General features: G+C 45.4%; 1 protein-coding gene across 2 annotated transcripts in view; it reads left to right on the top strand.

Moving 5' to 3' along the window:
* The window catches only part of SUSD4 (sushi domain containing 4), a 99,091-nt gene that overhangs the window by 34,874 nt on the left and 38,227 nt on the right, over positions 1–25,990 (top strand). For both annotated transcript variants that reach the window (XR_013992665.1, XM_081039231.1), the window contains exon 3: positions 18,656–18,868. Coding sequence is in view for 1 of the 2 variants with exons in the window: in XM_081039231.1 (XP_080895357.1) it covers positions 18,656–18,868 (213 nt within the window). In the remaining variant the exon portion in view is untranslated. The remainder of the gene's footprint in view (positions 1–18,655; positions 18,869–25,990) is intronic.

Here is a 25,990-nt window from a genome sequence, read left to right as displayed (position 1 = left end):
TTTTGAGAACCCGTTATTGTAAGTATAGCCTTTTAAGACGGCTTGTATAAATCTAACACCCTCAAGTGATTTACTGTAACCCCAATACAGAAAAAGTAAAATAAATGGTGGTCCCAAAGCCCCAATCCCTCAGCCCCTTCTTTCCCATCTGAGGCCAAATCTGAAACAACCCGTGTTCCAGGAAGGAACGTTCTCAGCAGGTCGATGGCTTGTCAGGCATGCTGCTCAGAGAAGGCGACTTCCCGACCATTTCTAGAGCATCTTCCTCTCTCAAAATCTGTCTACGCCACTCATTTCTTCCCTGCTGGCCACAGTAACATTCCCCCTGCCCCCATCTCCTCACCTGAGTCTCAAGACTTGAAACAAGCTGCTGACCTACCCAACTTTCAGCTATGCTCCACCCACTCCACTGAGATCAGATTTCCATTCACTGAATATTTCTCCAGGACGGGGTGTGACATTTCCTTCAGTCCTCATGACCCTGTGGGACGCATTGTTCCTTCCCTTGTGCCAGCCACGAGACCAAGTTTCGGGGACAGGAAAAGGTTTACAACTTGCATAAAGTCACAAAGCTAAGCGATGATAAAGGCAGAAGTCAGCCCCAAGTTTTCTGGTCGAAATTTATATCTAGATCACTCATAGCTCTCACTGTCTTCTTGCCACCTTGGGCCCTGAGGGTCTGCAGTGCAGTTCTGACCCACTACCTGGAGTCAGCACAGTTTCCATAAATTAAGGGCCAGGTCCCCAACAAGGCTGCCCTCACTCAAGACCCCAGCCACAAGCTCTGGGGGCTTACAGAGCCCCCACGCTCCTGACCGACTGGCTACAAATTTTGGTGTTCTCACAACCCACCCTGGTTTGATAATTTACTAGAATGACTCACAGAACACAGGAAAGTGCTATAATTATGATTAGTTTTATTATCAAGGATACCTGTGAGGACCAGTCAGAACATAGACATATGGAGTGAGGTCTGGGAGGGTCCCAAACCCAAAGTGCCCTTGTCCTCAGGACACATCACCCTTCTGGTACATCAACGTATACCACCAACCAGGGGACCTCACCTGAGCTTCAGTGTCCAGTGTTTTTACTGGTGGTTCATAGTCTAGACTGATTGAACCATTGACCCCTTGGTTGAACTCAACCTCCAACATACCTTTCCTCCCTGGCTCAGAAGGTTGGGCTGATATCACATGGCTGAAAGCCCCAACCCTCTAATCACATGGTCGGTCTTTCTGGAGTGACTGACCCCCATCCCAAGCCATCTCATTAGCATAAACTTGGGAACCACCAGGAATAATAAAGACACATATCACTCAGGAAATTCCAAGAATTTAGAGGGTACCTCCAAGGAACCAGAGACAGAGACCAGCCACATTCTTTATGTTACAGCAGGGCTCTGCTTCTTGCCTACGTCCCTGACTCAATTGCCCTACTTGGTCCCTGGCCTTCTGTCAGAAGGTTACCACAACTTGTCACCAGGTAGTAGCTATCACCCTATTTCTAAGCCTAAAATGACCTAGGAAACATACCCTCATCTTCCTTTTCTTTAGTTGCCACGCTGGCTGCTGGGTGGCACCATGAATAGGAACGGGAAAAATATAGGGCTTTTCCTCGAGTCTCTGAACGAGTCTCTGAACGAGGGAGCCCAGACTTTCAGCTGCACCTCTGTGTTTCCATTCAAATCCCCTGCCCTTGGGCCTCAGTTTACCAATCCGGTCATTCTCAAGTTGCATTTGAATCGTCTTTCAGAGTTTTGAAAGCCTCGTCGGGTGTTTCACAGCTCTGAGAGATGGACAGGGTTATTACAGATCCCTCTTTTTTAGATAAGGGACCAAGGCTCTGGAATCTTCTGTAATTTGCTGAAGGTCATGTGTCACTGAGGTGATGGAGCCAGCCCAGCAGCTACAATTTATACTAACCCCCACTCCACCCCACCCCACCGGAGAGAGTGATTTGATAAGGGTCACTTTTTTTCTCTCGTGCTGAGTTGAGACGGAAACTGCTTTCGTTCCTAGCCTATCCTATTTGCCAGCTAATGAGACAAATTGTAGGCTCCATAAAAAATTAAATAGCAGCTGCTTCATTTTCTTCCCCTCCCACTTCGAAATGATGACGGTTTCACTTGCATGGCAGCGCAAGGTACGACTATCTTGGCCTGTAGGAGCCAAGGATTCTTAAATGTAACCAGAATCATATGGTTTTTTTTCCAGGTTGGCTGGTATAAAATATTTTGAGCACTGCCATTCAGGAACTGAACCATTAGCTATGCAAATGGAGCACATGATTCCTGCTCACCCTGTTGGCTGCTAATTAATACTACCTTACAGGTGGAGGCATTACCTGCAGCTTCTCCCTGGAATAATAGGAAAGAGATGAAATTAGAAAACGAATTGAGCTTAGAGAAAATTAGCAAACAGCAGAATCCTGGAGCAGAAAGTTCTGTGCTGTTCTTTCAGCAATATGAAAGAACAGAGACACAGTGCCAGCCCCAGGTTACCGAAGTCCTAAGTGCAGATTTTTCTCTTGTATTTTCTGGCCAATAATGACAGTACAGGCTGCATTTAGACACTCCAGGAAGGGAGACTTATTTGCTTCTATGTTGTTATAGCAGTTGGGGGATTTTATACATGTTTGCAAGAAAAATAAACAATAACAGAAAAACCTGCTCCTATTTCAGAGTAAGCAGATATCTATTTGCATTGTTTCTTTGCATTCATCTTAAATTCATTTATTTCTATATTTGACTGCTCACAAATACCCTCTACCTCCATCACTACTGTAATACAGCAGCATAGCATTTTAAGCCACAAATTAGGGTAGAAATCTGCAGATTAAAAGGGCCATTTTTTTTTTATATCCTTTAGTGAGTATAATTTCTTTCTTTTCTTTCTTTCTTTCTTTCTTTCTTTCTTTCTTTCTTTCTTTCTTTCTTTCTTTCTCTCTCTCTCTCTCTCTCTCTCTCTCTCTCTCTCTCTCTCTCTCTCTCTCTCTCTCTCTTTCTTTCTTTCTCTTCTTTCCTTCCTTCCTTCCTTCCTTTCCTCAAGGCTGCCTGGAGAACATCTTTTATGTCGTTTGTAGCAGCCCCTTCACTCTTTAGGTCGCGTGTAGGCTAACATCAAAAAGAAGGATATTTGTTTGGGGGAACTGGTGGTATTCTGTCAAACCGTTTCTGATTCACCTCCTTTCTTCACAAACCGACTAACTCCATTGGCAGCATATTTATAGTAGAGTGTTTTGGAAATTAAGTAATTTCAGATAGGATGTAACGGTTCATTATCAGTCCCTACCAGACGGCTGTTTTATCCTCAGCACCCATCTGTTTTGCTTGTCTCCTCGTCTCACGGTGCTTGCCCAGTGTGAGCACCATTTATTTTCAGCATGCTGGCGACCTGCTTGAGGAGGAGAGCTATAAAGCACTCTGGCAGCCTTTTAGATGTCGACAGCCCTTAGACGTTTCACTGCAGACCTTCAGAGTCGTGGGTGCTCAGAGTTAACACCATTCCCCACGCACGGAGATGATTTAAAGAAACCACTAAAGGGACGTTGTGTTATTTGCAGGCGTCTCTTTGGAATTTAATACCCACCAATGCAGCGCCAGTCCCCAGTGTCAGGCTCTGCTAGAAGAACCTCACTGTTCTGTTTTTAATATTTGGGACTGGGCCCTCTGTCACCTCCCCCCAACTTAACACTCTTTTGCCCCTAGGACACATAAAAAATAAAAAAATAACATTTGTTTCTTGATGATAAATATTCATTATGGAGAATTTGGAAAATACAGACATGTATAAAAAAGAATATAAAAATCACCCAGCAATCTTCAATCCCAAGTCACCCAGTTAATAGTTAGGCAGATTTCTTTTCTTTTTTTTTCCTATGCACATGTACCTTTTACATATTAAAAAAAAGGATCATATTGCATATGCCTTTTGGATTCTTTTTTCTTTTTTAAATTAACTATGTATATGGGGAATTGTCCCATAATCATTGACATTTAACGACTGGAAAAATCTCCAAAATGTAATTTTAATGGCTTCAGAGCATTTTATCATAGGAGTCGATATGAGAAATTATTGTGGTGGCTAATATACAGGTGTTCCTGAGAAAGTGCTGTATGACCATCTTGCTTGCAAGTCGGGTGCTATGAAATCATATACAGGGGTTCCCATAGAAGAACAAAAGGGCCTGCACACTCTTGCTGCAGCGCAAGGCCATAGCACCACTGTGGTGCTTATCAAAACACCGCAGCGTTGGGCTGCAAAGGTTGGCTCTGACACACACAGCACCGTCCAGATTCACTGCCCTCTCTGTTTCGGGTAAAGGCACTATCCCAGGCTCTGTCCAGCCTATGGAGAAAGATGGCCTCCCAGGACCACAGGACTCAGTAAAAGATAAAATGTGCAGCCCAACTAGTCACCAGTGGGCCATCAGTGAGGCCAACCGGCAGCCCCCAGCATGCCCTGGTGCCAGAGTGCTTGTGAAGACCGGATGTTAGAACCCAGCCATGAAATGCTGGTGGCGTTGATGTGATGTTTTATAAGCAACATAGATCACGTGGGGAAACGAAATTACCAGTGTTTTGTGGATGATAAAATAAGGTGAGAAAACTCTTCTGGTCAAAGATATGTGAGGAGGTTTTCCAAAAAGACTCGTGCTTTGGTGGAATACATCTTGTTCAGGGATGACAGTCACCAGGGCTCATGTGTTCTAGAGTAGTTAACCAGGGTTGCTCCTTCCTGTTCGCATCAAACTCACATACCAGGAAAGAGCTTCATGTGGAGACCAAGAGGCAAGACGTGGCATATTCCTGTATTTCTTTAAATGTAATCTGCTTTGAGCCCCTAACTGCCTGGCTGGCGAGAACTTCAGTGGTGTGTGTGTGTGTCTCCTGGGCGACTTGGGAAGCTCCTTTTCTACTCCCACATTCATTGGATCAAACCAGAAACCTGGGCTCCTGTGGTCCCAGGCAGGGAAAGCCCTGCGCCATTAGTCCTTGGTGGCTGTCATTTTACTGTTGCCTATTCAGCTGCCTGGGGCAGTTCTCCAGCCAGGGTCCAGGACACGGCTACATTCTGGGAAGGCTCGGGTTGCCCTTGCAGCTCTCACTCCTACTCACTGCAGTCCCCTCACTGCCCCGCCCTGAAAACGGAGCTGGACTCCAGGCCCACCTCTGGCCCCTTCCTGCTTCCCCCAGACTAAGCTTTCTCTGGTAACAAAGGTAACTGACAATGACTAGGTGGACAGCACAGAGCAAGGTGTAAATGGAATACACTGCAGCTGATTCAAAGGAGAGCTGTCCACGTACAGTGCTGTGTGGTGACCTGCAAGGCGGCTGAGAGCATGCCTGCTTTCTTTTTACTTTTACTTTGAAGCCCTGTTGACCTGCGGTGGGAAGGTTTTTAAATATTAGTCAGAAAAGCATGACATAATCTATACAAGTCTGTCTGAACGAATTTCATACTGGTAAATTTTGGTAGTGGTCCCAGGTATAAGTGCCCTCAGGTCAAGATGCCCTTTCCAACAGGGACAGCGTAGCGTAGCCCCGCTTGAGGTTTGCTCTGCTGCCTTCCAAGTAGGAAGAAACCGGATCGGGAATCTGGACCCCATGTTCTAGTCCAGTCCCCGTCGCCACTCAGAGCTGTGTGAGTTCACAGGGTCATTTAAACTTTTTGATCTCAAATTTCTCAGCTATCCAGTGAGGGAAATTATTTAGGTGATGTCTAAGATTCCTTCCAGCAATAACATTCTGTAACTGCTGTATTGCTGAAAAGTTTGAGCTTGTCTAGACTTGTGTATTATTTTGCATTATAGTTTTCAAAATATTTTTACAAAGATCCCATTTGACTTAAATGACGGTAAGGGAGATAGGTGGTAAAATAGATTTAAAATGTATCCCTGCTTGAATAAATGACCCGAACGCATTCAGATAACAGATTTGCTGGCATAAATGTCAACCATTGAATGGGGGTGTGCTTTAACCGAAGACAGCTAGCTGATTCCTAGGGGGACAGAATAGAAATGGCAGTTACTTGAATATCTGATCAGGGTTTTTTTATGGTGCCTTCATGTATGTGATGGAAGCAAGATTTTCCTCCAGCTAATCATCTTTAAAAAAACAAACAAGCAAGAAAGAAACAAAAAAACTAAAACAGAGTCCTAAACTCTTTGTCACCTGACAAAGCATGTACTGACAGGGTCTGCCTGTTAATAGGACTGAAATCATCTCCGTGGTGAGAAGAGTCTTCTTGCTTAATGCTGCCCTAAATCCGCTGCTGGTTTCTTTTCCATCTTCTATTTCCCATAGCACCTCGCACCTTCTCCCAATCCGCAAACGCTGAAACAGTCCCAGGGGCACTTGGGAATGTAACACCCTCACGGATGATCTGGACTCTAGTTTGTGAATGAACCATTGTGGGGAGGGAATACGCCATGTTTCTGAAAAGAGTGTTTTAAAGTTAGTATTATTAACAGTTGGATGTTCATAAAGTGACTGTGAAATCGATGAGTATCAAGCTGTTCAATTGCTGTCACGGGGTTGTTATGTGTCCGAAATGAGATCGTGGATGTGAAACAGTTTTGTCAAGTTCTTACGTGTGGGAAACCGTTTTAGTAGTGCTCTAAAGCTGTTGCTCACAGAAGAGAGAGGAAATTTGAGTTTTTAAAAACCACAAATAGCCGTAGGCATTTTGAGAATGTGTTCTGGGAATTTGTTTGTTTGTTTCAACTGTCCACGAGTTGTCTCTGGGCTGCGCTGCAGTCTAAGTTCTTGTGCTGTGGGAGGTTACAAATTTGTATCAAAAAGAGACTAGAAATCCTGGAACTTAGAAGTGGAAGGGATCTGAGAAGTCATCCAGTTTCCTTGTTTTGTGATAAGAAACGAAAACTCAGGAAGATGGAGTTCCCTGTCCAGGGTTGCAGAGTTTCGCTCGACAGGTAACCTCATCATCGTTGGTAATGATTTGCTTCAGAAAAGAGCCATACTTTTCACTTATCAATCAGTTTTTTAATTTATCCATGCCTTCTTCAATGTTAGGTCAACCGATAGTCCTAAAGTTTAAATCAGCTGTGAAATGTCCATGCCACCATTTCCCTGGTGATGGAAGAAATCCCCAGGCTTTCCTGATGGTTTTCTGTGCTTGCTTTATTTTGAATAAAGGTTTACTCTGTTTTTCCATGTTATAATATCACATTCTGGAATAATTTTGTTGTGTTGCGGGGCATGCTTTTATGAAGCAGAATCATGAGACTGGAGTGAAAAAAATCGCATTATGAGTTAGCATTGTTATCGGTTTTATTGGAGCTGAAACTGAGTGAAAGGATTTAGGAATAATTGGGTAATCAAAGTGAATTAAATCAAGAGGGGGAAAATATCTGTTCTGGCATCAAATGGGGAGTGCTATGACTTCCACATCTGTGGTCTTTATCCATTTTAATCAAGTCTAAATTATGCTATTAAGACTTATTTTCACTGTTTCTTGCTCAGACATAGCAGACTTCCTATTCATCTCTGGATTTTTCTTGAAAAATGAAAACATTCTCACTATTTCTAGGGAACAGTTACCTAACTTGATTACCATCCAAAATATTCAGAGTTGTTATTATGTTTATAACTAATAAGCATAATATTATTATGGTGCAGTGTTCAATATGGATTTTGGGTAGTGGAATCCAGAGTACTGAACCTTCAACCCACCTAGATAAATTTCATATCCCCCAACTCATTGTTGTGTCTTCAAAAAACTAGGCTTAAGTGGAATCTCATTAGTATAAATTTGCTGTAATTAATAGTATGTCATGCTATTGGTGTGGCAGAAATATTACTATAGTAACGAGCTTGGTCTTTGCTGTATTTCCCAAAGGACCCTGCTTTTGCAGTGAAAAATCTGTTTAGCCAAATAAATGCTAACAGTAGTCGGCTCCCCATCCCCCCCAGATACCTCTTAAATATGTAACTGATAAAACACTGAATTATGGAATGACATAGCACTAAATTCACAAACAAAATTAATTTGGAAACCTTTGATTTCCTTTGTTGAATTGTTTTGTGTTCTCTGGAACAGATTACTGGAAAATTTGTCTTAAACCGGTTGTTTTGCTCGGAGATCTTTCTCTGTGAATCTTTGAATTTGGCATTTCTGTTTATTTGGCTTGGGTTTGACTCACTGGTGCCCAAGAACGTACACATTCTTGGGCCTGAATCAGGGGGTGCTGTGGAGCTTGACTGTTCACACTAAGAAAGGGCAGTGGAAAGCTTTCCACCAGGAGCCGGCTGCTGTCTTCAGAACAAAAGCCGGTGCTGAGCACTGAAAGCTGCTGGCCCTCGGAGTTCCCCTCCAAGCTTGGCTCTTAATTTAAAGAAATCAGAGTTCAAGTCTCTGGAGGTTTGTTATATTATCACCGAGTGTCTTATAGTTTAACTGGTTGGCCAAGGGAAGGACTCTGGAAGTATTTGTTGTTCAACAGTCATTTTCAAAGACAATTCTAGGGCAAATTCGGAAGAAAAATAAGCTTGAATATGTCTGGAAATCCAGGTGGCTCTAGGAAATTAGGAGAATGCCTCCTTATGAAGCTATATGTTTTTGTTCTTTAGGGAGCTGGTTGAAAATTAATAGCATAACAGCTTACACACATTTACTGTGCATTTACCATCTGCCAGTCACACGTTACCTGTATTTACCTCTCACTTGAATTTCACAGTAGCCATAGACATAGGCATTATTCTTGTAATACCCATTTTATACATAAAGAAACCTAAGAAACAGAGGTTAAGCAACTTAGTCAAGGTTACACAGCTAGAAAATGGCAGAGTCAGGATTTAAAGCTCCTGGTCTCACTCCAGAACTGTGTCCTTAAGAACCAACGACGTTATGTGAAGTAAATTTATGTTTTCAAATAGAATGACAAGGTGGAGCCTATTAAGACAGTGTTTCTCGAACCTTTTTGACTGTGAACCACGGACAGAAACATACTTTACATTGCAGTCTAGCATATGTGCGCAATAGAACTAATAAAACCATACAGAACAATGCTCACCCTGACCATGGAGGGTGCACTCTGACTTTTCCTTTCTATTTCACTTCTAAAAAGTGCTGGCTGCGACCCTTAACACTGATTTCATGAGCTATATAAGGTCACAACCTGGAGATCCAAACGGGTGAAAGTCCCAGCTGTAAGCTTGCTCATCAGGAGTTGCCGGTCACATCCTTTGTGGAGTGGATGGATGCCTATAGGCTCCTTTCTCCCCAGTGGCTGGCACTGGTTGTTGACTGAGTGAATGTACCAATAGATGAAAACTTTTCTTCCCCATCGCTACTATGTTAAAGCCCTTCTCCCCTCCTTCTCTTTTCTATTTAAGAACAAAGCTAAAGTTTTGCCACACAGAGAGATTATTTAGACTGGAGTAGAGAAGGTCAAGAAACAGTAATGGTTTTGTTATGGAACTATGAGTTAGAAATCAATTTTTTGTTTAAGCAAAATCACATTTTTTCCCATTGATTTAAAAAGAATGGTAATTTTAACAGTGTTTAATGATCAAATTGCTGTTTCTACCACATTCTGATTCTGGGACCCCCCTCTTATTCCTTCAAAGGTCTTCTGTGGCCTGCTCTGGCTTCTCTTCCAGAGACAGGTTCATTTGGGGTGGGCTTAGTTCCTCCTCCATCCCTACAACAGTTGAGGCATTCTGGGGCAAACTTGGGGCCAGTTTACTCAGTCCTTCTAGCATCTTCTGGAAGATGTTTGGCATTTCCTAACCTCTCTATCATTGGGGAGGAGGATCCTCTGAATGTTTGAGCCTGACCTTGGCTCAGGACAGACTCCAGAAGATGTAGAACTTCTCTAGGAGCTCAGGCTCAGAAGAAACACTCCAGCACAGACGTGCACCTTGAAGTGACATCAGGAGCCTCTGAAAGCCTGGTGGGCAGAGCATGGACCAGCCCAAATGTACAGTTGGCTGCAAGGTGACTGGAAACTTCTGGCATGCCAGTGCTTAGTTCTGTGTTATCAGAACACCAACAGCCAGGAGCATTGCATTATAAAATATTGGTGTTAGAGAATCATTTAAGCTTATTTGCTTCCTAGGTTTTCCCAATCTAACTTTTTAAATATTGCCTCTCTCTTGCTCTTCTTTTCATTGCTGATGACTTGTTACAGATACAGCACCAGCTCAGTGAATTTCTGGAATAAGACAGGCTATCAACACATGTGTTCATTTAAAAAAAAATTAAGTTGAGGCTGTCCTAAGAGGAAGGGATTTTTGAGGTAGGAGGGAAGCTCAAGGTGGCATAAGGTGAGGTGTGCACTGGCAGTAAGGAGTTGGTCAGAGGGACCCCTTAACGAACACGATTCTAGTTTGAGCTTATAACTCGACAAGCCTGGGTGTTAAACATTCAGGGCTGCTAAAAATAGGAAAAGTGTTTGAAGGTTTTTCTCTAATGGGACAGAAGGGTTCTCTTCCTGGTATAAAGGCTCATTGAAGCACAGTGTTGTTTTACCAGGTAGGTGGTTTATAAGACACTTTATCTGTGCTGCTGGTGATGAGAAAAAGGCAGATTTCATTCATTCCAGGGGCAGCTGGAAGTAGAATGTTCAGATCCAGTGGACTTTCTCAAGCTTACCACATCCTTCTCCCGTGATTCTTTTCCCATTGAGGGTAACAGGCACTGCAGTTTCTAGCACTAATTCTATTTCATGAGACCGATATCTTGGGTCAGGCTGTGATCTCCCCAAGAGCATCTTTCATCACCAGAAATGTTCTACAGAAACACGCCATCATCAATGGATGTTTGATAGCTGACTGCCCGGATTCTTATTCTAGGGGACAAATCAGATTCCCCAGCCCCATCCCGCTGAGACTGGGCCCTGGGCGGTGTCAGCTGTGGGACAACCATGATGATTGTTTCCTGTGGGATCATTAAACATTTCACCATGGCTGTTTGCTCAGCCCTGTTTTAACAGATACGGGGACACAACAATACTTACAAGTGTTTTTTTCATTCCAAGAGTTTATAAGATCGTGAAGATTTGTGTCATTCACAAGCTGAAATAGGCCAGAAAAAGCCTAAGTGGAGGCAACATTAGAAACGGCCTGGGCACTCACTGAACGACAAGTCAGAAGGCCCAGGTTTTTGTTCTGTCCCTGCTATAATCCTGTCAGAGTGACTGGAGTCGCCACTTCTCTGCAGACCTCGGTGTCCTCTAGGAGACAACGGGGTCAGACTAGGGATCACCAAGGGGACTCTAATGCCAACTGTATGAAACTCACAGTGAATACTATGGGGAAGGTGGGGGCAAGGCTTGCTGGTGCTCTTGATTCCAGTTAGAATGTGGAAACCTATCTGTTTAAACTTTAGCAGGGATGCCCTCTCCTCACGGGCCATAGGACCCTATCACTAAGTAAATGCATAAAACAATCCATTTTTCTGTCTATCTCCTATTTCTTTCATTAAAGGCTCATAGAGCAGTTTACAGAGAAATGGAAACCCAGCCCCAGTTCTAAATTGATTTGGCTGCAGTTGACACACTTTTCCTTTCTGGAATATGACTTTTCAGTTATAATAAGCCAAAAGATGGCTTTTCACACCTCTTTCTTTCTTTTTTTCTGATTCTTTTCAAAGACTTCTTCCTTTGCTCACAGTAAAACTGCCTAGTAGGTTTTAGCAGATTCAAAAGTAACCAAACCAGAAGTGTCAAGATCTCCTAATGAGAATGGGGGTTTGAAGAGCTCCTTTATGTGTGAAGACTGGACCACTCCCATTCCCTGTTTCCACCAGCACTTCTGATCAGGAGAAAAGGAAGAGGACATTTTGCCTTCCATTGAGAACAAAGGCCAGATTACAGTTCTGCCCTTGACTTGTTCCTGGGGTCCCAAACCCTGGACAGTATCATCAGTGCCAGTGATGGAGATGCCAGGAGCCCGGAGGGTGGCACAGGACAAGGAGCCTCAGAGGGCACTAGAGCCGGGGCTGTTAGACCCCAGGGCCCAGGTGCTGCCCCCGACAACAGAATGCTTACCTGAACTCAGGGCTCCAGAGAGAAATAGCGTCCTCTGGCATGTGGACACTGTTGGCATTCATGTCATTGGCGTTTTTAAAAAATGTCTGAGTACCTTTAGGAATACTGTATTGGTCTGGGTTCTCCAGAGAAAACAGAGCCAATGGGAGATTCTCTCTCTCTTCTCTCTCTCAGGCGCGCGCATACACACACACAGACACACACACACACTCATAAGGAATTGGCTAATGCAATCATGGAGGCTGAGAAGTCCGACATCTGCGGTTGGCAATGTAGAGACCCAGGAGAGCCGATGGTGTAAGTGCCAGTCTGAGTCTGAAGGCAGGAGAAGACCAAGGGCCCAGATCAAAGGCAATCAGGCAGAGAGAGCGAACTGTCCCCTTCTCAGCCTTTTATTCTAGTCAGGCCATCGGTGAGTTACATGACTCCCACCCACATTAGGGAGGGCAGTTTGCTTTACTCAATCTGCCAATCAATTGTTAATCTCACCCAGAAACACCCTTGTAGACACACCCAGAATACTGTTTGATAGGATATCTGGGCATCCCAGGCCGGTCAAGTTGACACGTAAAGTGAGCCGTCGCAGAGACTGCATGTTGGATATCAGTGCTCCTCTCTGATGGAATTCAGGAGAAACTGCGAGGAGATGCCACTTCTGAAGCCTTATGACAACGGAATGTTCCCTGCTCCCACTTCCCCCCAAAACAAGCACCGTATACGCCTTTCTCTTCTCCAAGCTGCGGCTACTCCATGCCAAAGCATACGCAGAATTTGAAGATGGGCCAGGAAATCGGTTGGGACTTGAAGAGTTCAGGTTCTTAGGGTGAGATTATTTGAGATGCCAGCATGCAAGTTAGTTTCCACTCCTCTTCCCTGCCACCCAAACCAGCCCACCTCCTTAGTGGATATGTTATCTGATGGGCTGCTCATCAGCATTTTGGAAAGACACTAAAAGACCAGCTCTACAGAAAAGTGACCCAGGCTGGGAACTGATCTGTTAGGGGGTAACTTGAAAAGTGGGATCTGGGGCTCCGGGAAGCCCTAGGAAACTACTGTCCTGTTCAGTGGCTTTAGTTGTCCAAAACGCAATATTTTCTTCTCATGCCATCCCATCTTTGGGTTGCTTTCTTTTCACCGTTTGTTCTTCCCCCTCTCTTCTGTGCCAACGGCTGGCCAGCAACGTCCTGATCATCATCCCCAGGCTTGGGAACAGCCAGAGGTTAACTGTGGGTACGTGAATGCAGAGACACTGGGTGGGGGGTGTCCTTTTAAAGGGGAAGGAGTAAGCAAAGGACGAGTACAGGATTGGATTCGTGAGGAAATTCTGCAGCTGTCACATCCCAATTTTCATGATGCTCTCATCGTTTATCTCTTTCTTTCTTTATTTGTTTGTTTATTTATTAGAGCAGAAGTCATTTTTCCAATGGACTCAGGGCTGTATCTTCAGTTCTCCCTTGGCCACCTGTCCTCCTCTGAGAAGGAACAGCTTTGTGGCTCAGGGTTGAGAGGTGTGACAAGCTGAGGACTCAGCAGTCAGCATGGCTCGTTTGTCAGTGGGCTGTGGCTGGTCAAATAGTGTGTGTGTGTGTGTGTGTGTGTGTGTGCGTGTGTGTGTAGGGGGTGGTACACAGATGTCTCAGCCAGATCCGTAGCATAGACCTGCGTCTGGCGCTACATTGGAGAGGGAGGAGAAAACACAGAAGTGTCTGCACGTGTGGATTGGAAGAGGCTGTACAATTTTCAGGAATGCAATCCACTAAGGTTGGGAAAAGAGAAGAGGGTAAGAAGGTCTTAGGAGACAGTGTGTCTAGGGGAGAGCATTTCACACTTCCCTTGTCTATGGAATGCTTAAGCTTGTGGGACTATCAGAACAATAGGTGTTACTTCTTGGTGAGACGGCCCAGGGACGTGTGCCTGATGAGTCCAGTAGAGTAGATGGCACCCATACTTTACCCATCCATCTTTTATGTATCCATCCACCCATCCATCCATCCACCCATCTATCTACCCGTCCTCCTTCCCTCCCTCCCTCCATTTTTCCATTCATCCACCTTTCATGAGCAGTACCTGTGGAATGTCTGCACTCACAACACACCATGCTAGGTGCTGAGGAGGTGAAGAATAAGACCTGGTCTCCCCTCCTGGTGTTCACAGCCTGGGAGACACAGCTGAGTAGAGCTTTAAGATAGGTGAGCCCAGGTTTCCTTGATGGGAAGAGAGGCCTTCTAGTCAGATTCTGAAGGGAGAGGGAAGGCTCTCGGGGGAAGCATGATTTAAGTTCAGTCCTGAAGGATGAGCACGTGTGGGACCATCCTTCCTTCAGCGGAGCTTCTGGCATACGTCCCCTTCCTGCCTCAATGGGAGGCAAGTCTGTCTCCAGGGCTTGGGTTCCCTCCCAGCCCACATCCAGGTTGGAGGAACTTATCTCACCTGCCTCATTCATACTCCCCATCATCTTCAACCTTCCTTTCTCTGCTAGTTTTCTCCCTGCTGGGTAGAGACATATTCAAATCTCTTTCATCTTAAAAATTTTAATACAATGAGAATAACACCCCTGCCTGGACTCTAATCCAGAGATAACTACCACCTTATGTGCTTCTGTTCACACTAATCCTCTTGAAATGGACGCCTGTCCTTACTGTAGCCCTACCCCCTTCAAACGTGGGCAGGCAGGCTTCCTCCGGCAGGGACAGTTTATCCTGTCCCCGAAGCGTCCCCGGGCAATGATCTCAGTGACCCGTGGATGACGCCTGACTCTGCTGCCCATTTCCTCCTTCCTGAAACCCTTTCCCTTGCTTCAGCAACACCAGTCAGGTCTTCGTTCTCGACGGCCCTGTAGGGGCCTCTGTCTTTGTGGTGTGTCCTCAGCTGCTCCCCTTCTCACACTGCATTTGTTCCCAGGAAGGCTCCCATCCATGCCGTCAGCTGCTGCCTGTGCTTCAGTCTCAGCTCTCCAGCTGGTCACCAGACGTCTCTGCCTGGGTGGCCCTGAGAACTCACACTCGCTGCACCCTCCACTGCTCTCATCGTTCTCCCAGGCCCGCTCTTCACCTCGTCCCGTCAACCTGAGTGCACAGCCCCGCCATCTATGGCATCATTGACATCAGAACCTGGGGTTATCCACCTTCCATTCGGTCACCAGGCTTTGTAACTCTGTGTCCTTAATGTCTCTGTGGCCGTCTCTATTCCATTGTCTCCACATTATTTCCGACTCATCATTTCTCACTCGGACGACAGCAATAGCCTTGAAATTTTACAGTTCTCAAACACTGGCCCTCAGACAGGAGCTGGATTGGCTGTGCAAGAGTCATTTGGAGAGCTCTGTAAAAGTCCAGCCCCTGGGCCCCAGCCACCCCGAGAGAGCCCAGATCCAAGGGTCTGTCTTTACAAAGCCATGCCCACGATCCCGAGGTGCAGCGGGTAGCGTGGAAAGTGTTTCTGATGATCTTCCCATCTCCTGCTGGGTCGATTCCAGCCAGTCCTCCATGTGGGTACAAGAGAGTGTTCACAAATGCAAATCTCACCCCAATCATGTCCCTGGTCAAAACCCTCAGTCCCCACCTCACTCCCGCTGCCCACCCCTGCGTCATGTGTGACCTTAACTAACACATGCAGCTTTCAGGATCTGCCTTCGTCTCTTCCTTCCCTCATCCTCCCAGGGTCCCACCTACAGCGGGCCCCGTGTCCCCAGCCTGACAGAACCGTGCCTTTCCCGCCTCTGCGCCCTCCAAACTGTCCCTGCAGTTCCCGTCCTCCCTCTGTGTGTCTAATATCTGCTCATCCATGAAGATTCAGCTGGAGGCCTTGCAGAGATGTACCCATTCTCCATGGCAACATTCGGCTTACCCTTCGGTGTCCATGCACTGACGCACCTGTGCCCCTCCCCGATGCTATCAGAGCACACGTGTTCTCTTTAACTTACAGAGTGTGTGAGAGAATGACTTCACATACAGACCGCCTGAAATGACTTCACGTACAGACCGCCTGAAATGTCCACACCGTGGGGCTCCGTATGTCTGTGCCGTGAGGCCTTTGGGGCTGTGATGGAGTCAGGAATTTTATTGCTGCTGGTTTTGCCACCTCAACACCGTAACAGATATACGTGGAAACCACTAGACTAAAGGAAATTGTTGGCATTTGTCACTTTGGAAGCACTTGACAATCTACAGTACTTTTCTTTGAAGAAAAACACGAAGCCGTCACTTAATGACCTCCCAGTACTTTATCTCCCCCTCCCCCACGGTTGTTAATCACCCTCTGCCAGGCTGGAACACATTTGGGGTGCTCGCTCCCTACAGAGCTACTGCCACATGTCATAGGAGGGCACGAAAGCTGGATGATGGTTCAGCATCCTCTGTTCCACTTATATGTAGAATCTAAAACAAACAAAACAAATGAAAAGCAAAACAGAAACAGACTTAAAGATATAGGGAACAAACTGGTGGGTGCCAGAGGGGAGGGGGTGGGGTGATGGGGAAAAATAGTGAAGGGGAATAAGAGGAACGAGCCTCTAGTTATAAAATAAATAAATCACAGGGATGTAATGTGCAGCCCGGGGAATATAGTCAGTGATATCATAATAACTTTGTACAGTGACAGATGGTTAGTAGGCTTCTCCTGGTGATTACACTGTAAGGTATATAAATGTCGAATTGCTATGTTGTACACCTGAAATTAATATAATGTTGTATGCCGACTATACTTTCATAATACAAAAGCATCCTCCGTGTGATAAAATATCAGCCTGCTCCTTCGTAAAGGTGTGGTGGTCAGATGTGGATGCTGTCCGCTCCTGCCCCCTCCCTCCTCGGCTCTCCGCTCACTCCAATGCCTCTTGACCTCCGCACAGAGTGTACTTGAACCATGACTTGTGGACATCCCACTACTGTGGATTCAGCACAGTGGCACTGGCAGACTGTCCAGGGTCATGGGGCTAATTGGGGAGGGCAGCAAGTGAGTCTCACATGAGACTCCCTTACAAGTTGAGGTGGGGGACTCACCTACCAGCTGAGGACATTTTTGCAAACTCAGTATGTTAGAGAGAATCCAATGATCTGATGAGTCCAATATGTGGGCATCACCTAGAAACCAGGTAAATCCCCCCAGAGCCCCAGTGATCCTGGCTTTTGGGTCTGTGTTGGAATTGTATAGGATAGCCCAGGCTGTTCCTGCCGTTATGCTGTGTCCAGCTCCGCCTAGCACCAGCAGCCGTGCTGAAGGGGAGGGTGGATGGGTACACCAAACCCCATCTAGATGGATCTATGCATAACTGTTCTTGGTACCTGTTCAATGAGGATTTGTTAATTGATTTTGTAAGAAAATGGAGTAGAAAGTCTTCATGGCACTGAAGAATGCACGCACATTGCTTCCCTTTGAGGGTACATTCAGACATTGGGCACACAGAGGACCTCGTCCTTATCCTTGGCTTCCCCAACCAGCCCATGACCACCATGTTTGTTTTAAGGATCTGCCTTTATCCCAGCCATCTGGGCAACTACTTCACCCTGACCTCCAGTCAGTTGACAAGGGGGGCCTGGAACTGAAATGCCTCACACCCTGCTCCCTCTTTGCTACCTCCAGCACTCTCATGCCCTTTCAAGCCCATCATCTCCTACACTCCCCGCCCCCCGACACTGCCTGGTCTCCTAACCAAGCTTCTGGGCTCTCTCTCCTTCAAGCTGCTGTCCTGTTGGCCTCCCCGTGCCCACTGCCTGCCCCCTGGCTTTGCACTTGCCTCCTCACTTAGCCTGGCTTCCTAGGCTCACCCTAATTCATATGTCTTCAGCTCTCTTTTCCAACTCTGTTTACTTGTGAAGCAAACATTTATAGAACATTTCCTCTGCAGGACATTGTGAGAGATTCTGGGGATACAAAGATGAAAACGTTGCAAGACCCGTCCTTGAAGGGCTCACAGGCTGCTGAGAGGTGGCCATTCTCCAAATCATGCAATACAGGGCTGTGTTCACAGTGCAGTGGTGGGACACAGAGAGGCTGGGTAGGGGAACATCCCAGAGGAGGATGCACTTGAACAAAGCCTGGCAGATGGGGGTGAGGGGCAGGGGCAGAGGCAGGGGAAGGTGGGTATTCCCAGCACACCTCTTCCACACACCCTGAATAACTCTCATGCCTACTTGCTATTCCCCAAACATGGCTGCTCTCTCCAGCCCCGGCCGTTGCTTGTGCCATTCCCGTTAGAATGTTCTCCACGCCTCACTCCACAAAGTTAGTTCTGTCTGTTGAAATCTTAGTCATCCTGCAAGGCCAGGCTCAGATTCCTTCTTCTCCCTCACCCTTTGGGACCACTTCTCTCTCCTAAGCTCCCTTCAGCATTTTGTACTTCGATTTCGGCACTGAACCATCTTGTATGCCTTTTGTTGTTTACTTTGCCTCATCTCCCTACACTAATGACTTCCCTAAAGGGCTAACTTGGCCATAGAATTAAAAAACTCTGAAGAGCACTGTTCTAAGAGAAGAGCAAAATGCAGTGTGATTATGTGCCCTAGAATGCTTATATTCTTGGCTGTTTGGTTGGTGTGGTTGGGTGGTTCACGGTGTTGGAAAGTATACAGTGTCTACCATTTATCTATAAGGCCCTTGGTGTTAGAATGTATTCATAGGCACCTTTTCTTTTCTGTCAATATAGGGTTCGATGACCTTCAGGTGTGTGCTGACCCAGGCGTCCCCGAGAATGGCTTCAGGACGCCCAGTGGAGGGGTATTCTTTGAAAGCTCTGTCACCCGATTTCATTGCCAAGACGGATTCAAGTTGAAGGGTTCTACAAAGAGACTGTGTATAAAGTATTTTAATGGAACCTTAGGCTGGATCCCAAGTGACAAACCCATCTGCGTGCAAGAAGGTAAAGTGCTTAAACCCATTCCCCTCTCCCTCTCATGGAAGTCGCTCACGTGGTCTGCTTGCCCCACCATGGCCACAGGGGTACAAGGCTGTGTGTGCTTCAGGGGTCAGTACCCTGGGCTGCTGTCTCTATTTCAGGACTAGACAGACCTGCGTACACTCTGAGGAAACAGCACTCGTGTGTAATGAGGGCGGGGGCAGCAGATAAACTCATCTCAGCATTAGAAGCAATCATCTTCCTTCTCTACCTCCATTACAATCCAATTTATCACCATTTTTGTCAATGCAAGAGAGCAATCAGATAACATTAGGGCTATTTATTATTGGGCTGCCAAATCCATGCTCATTTCCATGTTACTCAGTAAAAAGCTCAGTAAATATATTAGGCAAAAACTGTATATAATGATACAGGCAATGCATATTACCCAGAAGATTAAATCAATTACTACTTATCAGTTCTCTGTTAGATGTGATTCGTTTAAGGAAAGAAAGAACTGGCAAGCAAAGACAGATTGACAAGGTAGACATTTATTTCTAATAATTATCCCTAAATTTATTGGTCATAACAAAATATTCTTTTACTTTTAGCAATTATCCTTAAATCAGTTGGTTGAAACAACTTTATAAATACATTTTTGTTTTTACTTTTTGTTGATACTTTTAGAGTTTAAAAGAATGCATTGAGTTTAACTAATTGGAATGCCAAATTGTTGATTATTTATCTCCAACTTTTGGCAAGGTTGAAGTAGGAATAGATGTGAATCAAGAATTAATTCTGGGGGCGGCTGGATGGCTCAGTTTGTTAGAGCGCGAGCTCTGAACAACAGGGTTGCCAGTTTGATTCCCACATGGGCCAGTGAGCTGCACCCTCCACAACTAGATTGAAGACAAGGAGCTGCCGATGGCTAAGTTGGTTACAGCACTGGGCTCTGAACAACAAGGTTGCTGGTTCAATTCTCGCATGAGATGGTGGGCTGTGCCCCTGCAACTAAGATTGAAAATGGCAAGTGGACTTGGAGCTGAGCTGTGCCCTCCACAACTAGATTGAAGGACAATGACTTGGAACTGATGGGCCCTGGAGAAACACACTGTTCCCCAATATTCCCCAATAAAACTTATTTTTAAAAAAAGTTAAAAAAAAAGAATTAATTTTGGCCCCAAATTTCCTTGAGGCATAGAATTGAGTTCATTGGAAATGAGTTTCAGTTTCTCTTAACACCATTATTGATTTTATTTTGGGGTGGAGCTTTTATAATAATGGCATGTAAACTACTATTCTGATTTAATATGTATCTTCTTCATGAAACTTTTTGAATAATTTAATTTGACAAGCAGCTATTATGGTTCTCCTAATGGGAATCTTACAGGATAGATAAGATAGTGTCTTCCCCTTAAAATACTTGCTATCTTTACCTTTATTTTCAAGGTATTTTTAAACCAAAATTAATATAAAGAATTAAGTTTTTTTTTTAATGAATTCATTTTTTCCTCTTACATGCAGTTAATGCAAGCTGTGGTTTCCACAAGAGTCCATTAATTAAGTTTATTTGTGTCTATAGAGTTCCCTGCCAAAACCTGTGGCACAGCTACCCAGCGCTTAAAGCCCAGAGGAGCTTAAGAACGTCAGAGAACAAAGAAAACCATTTCCTGAATATTGTCCAGAGAGAAAGGCCCTCTTTTATTTTACCATCCTGGGGGAGAGGGGGAAGTTTACCCCTTTTTGGATGAGTTTTTTCTAACCCTGTACATAGCTACCTAATATATAGTAATTCCAAGAAAGGGAGTGAACAAAATCACCTTGGAGTGGAGTGTATACCCTGTTCGATTGTACAGTCTGGTGCATAATTAATATTTAGCCCCGAATGTTTGGGTAGGGGCTGTGCAAGTAGGGATGGCAGTGGAATATCAGCTTTTTCATGATGCAACCTAAAATGAGACCACGTATTTCTAATGGAGGGTCCAGGACCCTGCAGTCCAGCCGTGATTTTGTGCTCTAACCCCCACTTTCAGCAGGTTTGGAAGAACAGGAACTGCCTTTCTAAGTATGATGGTATATTGATTTTTAATATGAATGCTAATTTTGTTGGTCTTTGAAAGTTCTGTATAAAGAGATTGCTTTTGGTGCCCTGATGGTGGAGAAAAACCATCATTGTTCATGTCCTAATAAGCCTTCTTTATTCTAAGAGGTATACAGGGGGCAGGGGACACCTAGAAATATAGACCATGGGTGTTATGTAGCTGGGAAGAAGCTCACCTTTTTCTTCCCCCTGATTTATAAATGGCCTTTTCTCACTGATCAGGATTTATGCTAGGCGAATAGTAAGGGCTGCTGGATTCATTTGTTTCCCTTTGTCAGGTAATTCTTGGAAGGTTAATGAATGGTTACGTGGTGGTAATAGTAATAACAATAATGAGCTATCTCATTTTTATGGGTCAGTACAGTTGAACAGTTCACATTCACTATCTCATTTAACGTGCACAACCACCCTTCAAGGTCAATCTTATTGTCCTCATTTTCTGATTAGGAAACTGAGGCTCAGAGATATTCGCTTAAACTTTGTCAAGGTCACACAGCCGTGGAGTTAGCAGCAGAGCCAGAATTAATTCTCTACAATGTTACTTTGTGTCACAAAAGACCCATTCTGGTCGGTTATACAATAGCACAGTGTTAGAGTAAATGACATCGTTGAAGTTCAGGGAGGAAGGGACTCATGGAAATCATATAATCCAAGCCGTCATTCGGACTTTTGTTTGACCAATAGAGAAACTGAGTCTTGGAGAAGTAAAGAGCCTTCCTGGAGTGAAATGGCGACTTCAGGACAGACCTGTTCAGCCCCAGGTCTCCTCTCTGTCACCTGGGCTCCCCTCAGTCTTTCACACTCAGCCAGTTCTGCCTGAGATGCAGATTTTTAACAAATAAGTTTCCATGCATTCAAACGCTTTGTAATAGTAAAGGCTTTGCAGAAGCAAGGTGCTCACTAGAGGAGTGTTTTCTTGTGCGTTCACGGGTTCCCTCTCTTTTAGTCTCCACTTCACTCGGCCGCATATCCCAGCCACCTCTCTTCTTGCATGACCCCTTTATTCCAATGCAAAGGGTTTATTCCAAGTAAATTCAATGTGTAGAAGTTTGGACTTACAGGACTGAAAACACAGGCAATGACTTCATTCCATGACACCCACAGCTTCCAGCCTAGTGATGCGCAGAGATGACTGTAAGAGTAGAGCTGGCACATCCCTAAGCGGGGGTCAGAATGTGTATGGCCCAGGGAGCAAGAAAGGTGCTAAGTGTGGTGGAGAAGAGAGGCTGGAGTTGGCAAAGGCCTGAAAATATGTCCCGTGGGCACAGGGCTGCTGACGTAGTAAGTGACTAAAGGCCAAAGTGACAGCCATCGTCTGGTCCTCTTTCTTTCCTAAACCACTCAACTATGTCTTTGGGGGGGGGGCACTTTCCCTGGGACACAGTCTTTTCCCACATTTCATAAGAAAAGGTAGAGGTGAAATAAGATTGACTTTACATAAATTCCCTTTACAAACACTTAGCACACGTCGCATCAGGACATGGAAAGATGCTGTCCCAGCCTGCAATCCTTAGTAGGGGTAGGGACAGCATTGGTCCCTACCAATGCTGGTTCACACGAATAAAGAACGACGGTTCAGATGACAGTTCACACGAATAAAGAAGTAATATTAAAAAAATATACATCCCAAAGCGACTCCATTTGTATTATGAACGAATATCACATGGGAGGGGCAGAGAAGAATCAGCCTAGGTCATGCCCAAACCTATTTATTATCAATATTAATGGAAAGATTTTTATCCTTCTCTATCCCTTGGTACAGGCGAGATGCAGAATGCTTCTCAGGTCTTGTGGCGTTGGGTATACGATCCAGACAGAAGTTTTTTATTTTTTACAAAGAGAACTAAATGCCACATAGTTCCTGGGTAGGGCGAGAGCCTCCCTTTGGTTCTGGCAATGTTCTATTGCAGCCAGGTCCCGCCTCCCTTAGGAGGCTCATCGCTGGGAGGGTGTTCAGGATATTTTTAAAGGTCAAACCTTTCTAGCTGGAGCTTTGGCTTCTGGGTGGATTCAGGGCGTCCCCTGAGCACCTTTGGGTGTAGATGACGCGCTCCTCATGCAGAAACACTTTTTCTTTTCTTCTTCGAGTTTCCTCTTCTGGAGCATGGGCTTGTGGAGAGAGAGGAAGACTAAATTAGAGCTGCTTCAGACTTTCATTTTCCTGCAATGGGGTCTTACTTTTGGAGCACTTTTTCACAGAGCTCTTCTCTACGAGGCGCAGGAGAGCTTTTCCGTTTTCTCCTCACCTTCTGCCTTGAGCAGCTCTGCAAAGAGTCAGTGGTCACATCGATCACTCCTTGCAACTAAACTTCAGATCAGTCCATGCTAAGCAAATAGAAAAAGGATTTTGGTGAGGCTGGAGTCGCATGGGTGTCACACACAGCTTGTGTAAGCCCGAGGCGTTCAGAACAGATTCCAGACCAGCTAAGGGCCACTGTGACACTTTTCTGTACAAGGCCATCATAATGCCGTCCTGAAGGCTTACATGTGCCTCCTCCACAGAGCTCACTGGTTTGAGAATGAACTGACTGAGCAGGGGGCTTTTTCAGGAACTCCTTCCTCTAATTGGCCATCAATTCCTCTTGAGCTGGAGAGGAGCAGAAGGACTAAGTCGGAGATAAAAGGGTTGTGTAAATCACATGTGTAACGTACCCTGCAGAGCACTGCCTTGTCAGGACTCCCACCTTGGATGGCTTTTCTCGCTCTGAGAATGACCCCACCAGTGTCATCCCTTGCCTGCCACCTGGTATGACCTGTAGACACACGGGAGTGGCCCGGGAGCAGGGAACTGTGGTTGGAACCCATGAGCTTTGCCCAAAGAACCACCTCATCCGGCCTTTCCATGCTTCTGGGGAAAAGAGCCCTCGATCCGAAAGGGATGAGTGGGTACAAATGACATGCTGTAGCCATGGCGCGTGTGCTGTTACCGTTTGTCACTGGCATGCCTGAGCAGGCAGCTCTCCCACGTGAGACAGACAAGGGACGCCTAGCACCGTGGCAGCTATTTCCAGTGGCTGCTTCCCGGCCTGTCTTCTTTTGTCACTTGGCTGTTGGTCTGACGGGACCCATCTACCTCCATCTTCACCTGATACCCCCTGTAGACAGGTGGTCTCGTTAAGAATTGCATCCCTCAGGTGGGCCTTTGTCCACAAATACTCACACCGAACTCCTGTAGGAGTTGCCGATTTATTTTTTTTCTGGCCTTTTCTTTGGCTGCTTTTTGTCACATTTGGGCTCCAAGTACGGTTGGCTCCAGCCATTTTTAGTCACTCACCCACAAGGAAAGCACATGAGGGCTCTTTCTTTCCACTCTTCTGATCGGCTTGGTGCGTATTTTATCATGGCTTTGCTCACAGCGAACAGTGTTGTCAGTGCAGTGGCGTTTTCCACAGGACATTGGGAGAGGGAGGACGATCCCTGGACATCAATCCAGAACCTACCCCCACCCCCATCACTGAAACCAAAGCTTCCTTTTGCGTGTGGCACCATGCCTGTCCCCAGCCCACAGACCTGCTCCTGGCCTGCACGTTGCTTCTGTTTACCATTCTCAACAAGACTGTAGCGTTTTGAGGAGGCGTCTCTCAGATGTAGCTGGTACCATGCTTTGTATGTATTATCTTCTCTAATTCCTATGGCAGCCCTACAAAGTAGATTCCGTCCCATGACTTCCCAGACGAGCACGTTGAAAGCTCAGAGAGGCTAAAGTTTCCGTGGGCTCTTAGGTAGCCAGTAGCAGAGGTGGAATTCTCATCCAGGTCTGTGTTCTGCCGTCTGCTCATCTCACCTGACCAAAGATGATTTTTCGCAGGGAAAGGGAGCAGGAGCTGGTGACACATATCATCATGGGCCCAGTCCCAGACCCCAAGGGGGAGGCATTTTGCTCACACAGGTAAGAACCTGTTCATGCAGGGTTCTGGTTCCCAAAATGTGTGGCACGGCCTACCTGCAGAAAGAACTTGTTAAAAATATACATCAGACCTCCTGTATTAGAACATTAGGCGTGAGGCCAAGGACCGCATTTTTTTTTTTTAACTCCCACTGACTCTTACACAAAAAGACAGTTTGAGACCCACTCATGCAGAGATGGCCCGATATTGCTTTACAAGGAGAAAGAGAGCATGATTTCCTCCAGTGTTAAACAGAGCTCCTGGGAGATCATTAATTCTTAGCATGAGAGAATGTCAGTGTTGTCATTTTACAAGGAAGAAACTAAAGCCTCTAGAGTTTAAGTGACTTCCACAAGTCCCATGGCAAATAAATGGGGATCATGGCCCACATTCTGACTGGCAGTTCAGTGCTCTTTCTGTTACGCGGTGGCACACGACCCAGGCTGCATTCCAGAGCCACCCGGGGAACTTTTAGAAGTAATAGTGCCTGGAACTTTCTCCAAGAGATTCAATTTTAGTTGTTCTGGGCAGTGGGAGCTCAAACATAGGTTTGTCTAAAAGCTCACAAGGGAATTTCAATTACTCCTGCTGCCTGCACGTTTTGTCTCCCTCATTGTCTGGTTGGGGATAAAGGTCACCTATTGCACAGGTGAGCTGTCCCTGCCTTTGCCCCAGCTTGCAATGTCTCCACACTTAACCCTTCTGTACCCAGTTCCTTGCAGAGTGCAAAAGGGAAATAAAATTAATTCATTCAGCAACCATTATTTTTAAGTACTTACTAAAATATTTTGAGGCCCATACACCTGCCCAGGATTGCTGTAAAAGATGAATAATTTGGTGTGAAGAAGTTTCTTTGAGCTTCCTGAGGGAAAAGGTGCAATGTGAGTTTAAGTATTGTTATTACATTTAAAATTTTTAATTAAAAGATTCAACTTGACTCAGGAGCTAAAGCTGGCAGCGAAGATGGCAAGTACCTCCTTTATTCATTGAAAGTGTGGGGTGCAGGCATTTTTCAAAAGCAGGAAATTCATACTCATTTTTTTATAGTTACTCCTATATTAAGGTGAGTTGTCTCCCAGCTCCAGAGACTTCACCAAAATACATGGGCGCTTTAAAAATGTTTTATTTAGAATCCCTTCTTGTGTGCATTTTCTATCA

Source organism: Rhinolophus hipposideros (genome assembly GCF_964194185.1).
Source record: "Rhinolophus hipposideros genome assembly, chromosome: 26".
Lineage (NCBI taxonomy): Eukaryota > Metazoa > Chordata > Mammalia > Chiroptera > Rhinolophidae > Rhinolophus > Rhinolophus hipposideros.
This window is presented reverse-complemented; position numbering and strand designations above follow the sequence as displayed.